At 37.4% G+C, this 2,547-nt stretch overlaps 1 protein-coding gene across 1 annotated transcript in view; it reads right to left on the reverse strand.

Moving 5' to 3' along the window:
* Positions 1-6: 6 nt before the first annotated feature.
* LOC119585656 (sialin-like) overlaps positions 7-2,547 on the reverse strand; it is an 8,122-nt gene continuing 5,581 nt past the window's right edge. The window contains exon 5 of the mRNA XM_037934331.1: positions 7-1,709. Coding sequence (XP_037790259.1) covers positions 1,329-1,709 — 381 coding nt within the window. The 3' untranslated portion in view covers positions 7-1,328. The remainder of the gene's footprint in view (positions 1,710-2,547) is intronic.

A 2,547-nucleotide genomic window follows, 5' to 3' on the forward strand; every position in this document is an offset into this window, starting at 1 on the left:
CTGTAAGTTGTATAAGTTTGTGAATGAGCAAATTTGCTTTGGAAATTTAGCGACATTCTTTACTTCTATATCCCTGTGCACGCAACTATCTTCAAAAGAGAGAATGCAATCAAACCAGTGAAATGATTCTTTTGATTTTTACACACAAAAAGAGTTTGAACGTCAAACACGGTGTGAATAGTTTATCGGACGTTCAGCCTGCCTGACACCATTATGATTTCACTCTCACAGAAAGTGAACTAACAATAAAAGTATGAGTACTGAAGTTTTTGAAACTTTTCAAGTTTCATATGTTTCATGTGCAGGTACTAAATACATTTATTCACATAGGAATAATTAAAAATACAAATCTATGTTTGTATTTATGTCTAAATATGTAAATGTGGGTATTTCTTTCTGTTTGTTCATACATTAATATATATATAGATAGATATTAAATAATTGAGTTCATTAGGTATTCAGAGAGCATCACCAGCATTTGAGTAGAAAGCAAGAAAAGAGAGGACTCAGTGGAGGACTTGAGTAAACTTATAAAACTTAGGCAAGGAACTACTGAAGATATCTTTACTTAAAACTAGTTGAGGGTATAGGTAAGGAATCTTTTACTTTTCACCTTTTACCTTTTGGCAAATACTACTCTTTCATTCACCGGTAAAGTGATTAAAATAAAAGATATAGATATACTGCAGATATCCCGAGACCTGAATAAAGATGATTACACTGAAGCCTCGCGTTTGCTGACTAAATGAAATTCCTTGTGTATTTAGTCAGTAGACGAAGCAATGGCAATTCTATGCATTCACAAGTGTTACCGATTGGCAGTTGATGTACAACAGGACCACCTCTTTCCCCTTTATGTAAGTTATTTACATTGGCAGGATTTGTAGGATTAACTCTCTGTCAGTGTATTATACCCAAAGGATTAAATGGACGCTTGAATCTGGTTTATTCCAAGAGGGATTAAGGATAATTTGTGACAAAAAGCAGTGCTTTGAAAATTTGTTGCCGGTTGCTATGTTATCAAATATTCAGCCTCTGGAATTAATCTCCTTTTGGTTAAATACGTTGAAATTTGATTGTTTTATTCGCCAACATTTGACTGGACGGATGTAAACATAAAAGTTTTTTTTTAGAATATGTTTAAATAAATATCTTCTGGCAAAGTTATATCTCAGGAAAGGAAAGAAAGCTACTCATAGCATACACTGACACTACAATATAAAAAGGCAGATACAGTTAACAGGTAAGCAAAAGACAGCGTCTGCCACGCCTTGGGCCAAGCACAGAGCATAATATAGACCCAAGTACCTGAAGGAGTTTACCCTTGTTTATTCTCCCTCAGTGGAGCAGTAGGCCTTGTTGGTGTGTCCTGCGCCGTCCCCTGAGGGTTTGCTCTGCAGGACGGCCTTCCTGCTGCCTCGCGGCGCCCCCTTCCCCTCGTGCCTCTCCTTCTGCTGGGATACAACATCTTCCCTGAGGTCACTCTGGACGAAGACACCTTTGAGTACCCCGCTCTCCTTGAACGAGTCTCCGGAGCCGCCCTTCTGCTGCGTGGTTTCAGAGGCGCCTCCGCTCTCTGGGTCGGCGACCTCGGGCATGGAGTTCCAGCTCTGCTCCTCTCCCGATGCGAACAGCAGGAAGACGATCGCGTCCACGATGTACACGACGGCGGCGATGATGAACACCTTCCTATACTGCGTCAGCGTCGACTGGAAGGAAGAAGGAGCCGTGGTTTTAACCGTGAAAATACGCTTTTCGGTGCATAATGAGGTTTGACATTCTGTTGCTGCAAAAATGTGATTCTAGTGGCATGACATGACGTCCTTTGAAAATATTTTTAGTAATATGATCAAATTAAAAAATCATTTTGATTATCAACGTTGTTTAACACCATACTTTTATTTATTTATTTTTTGAGGTAACACTTATTTGTCTGGGATATGATTTTCTGTACATTTTCGTTGCGTATAATAAATCATCACTGTCTCGACTAACTTGATTTTAATAATTCCTCATGATTAACAGATATCAAAGGTATGAAGGCTGTTGCGTTTTTCTTCTGTTCTTATGGGAATCAGCTAATAAAGTATGAATTATCTCGAAGATAATCCAGTATCAAACTACATTTCTCTTAATTAATTTTCCAGTCATTAATTCCTTATCGGGGCTAAATTCACGAGAGTAGTTATTTTTTGTTCGAAAGTATCATTTCATATGTTTTCTTCGGTAATAAAATTCATCAAATGTATTTTTCATCATCTAAACAATATTTAGAAGCATAACTACAGCTACTTAACGACGGGCCACTTGAAATCCTCGCATCAGTTATATAGAATATTTACAAAATAGCGACCTCACTAAAATATTAATCACATATGAATAAAATAAACTCGCGGACAAATGACAGCGATGAAAGTGCACTTAAATGCTGAAAAGAGTATGTATGAATTAGGATGAATAATTCTCACAGATACGATATTGATATTTCCATAGCTGCATCTTCCTCGGTATATGAGGTACTTCCTTTACCTCGTAAAATTTTCTTTA

The sequence above is a fragment of the Penaeus monodon genome, chromosome 20 (assembly GCF_015228065.2).
Source record: "Penaeus monodon isolate SGIC_2016 chromosome 20, NSTDA_Pmon_1, whole genome shotgun sequence".
Taxonomy (NCBI): Eukaryota; Metazoa; Arthropoda; class Malacostraca; order Decapoda; family Penaeidae; genus Penaeus; species Penaeus monodon.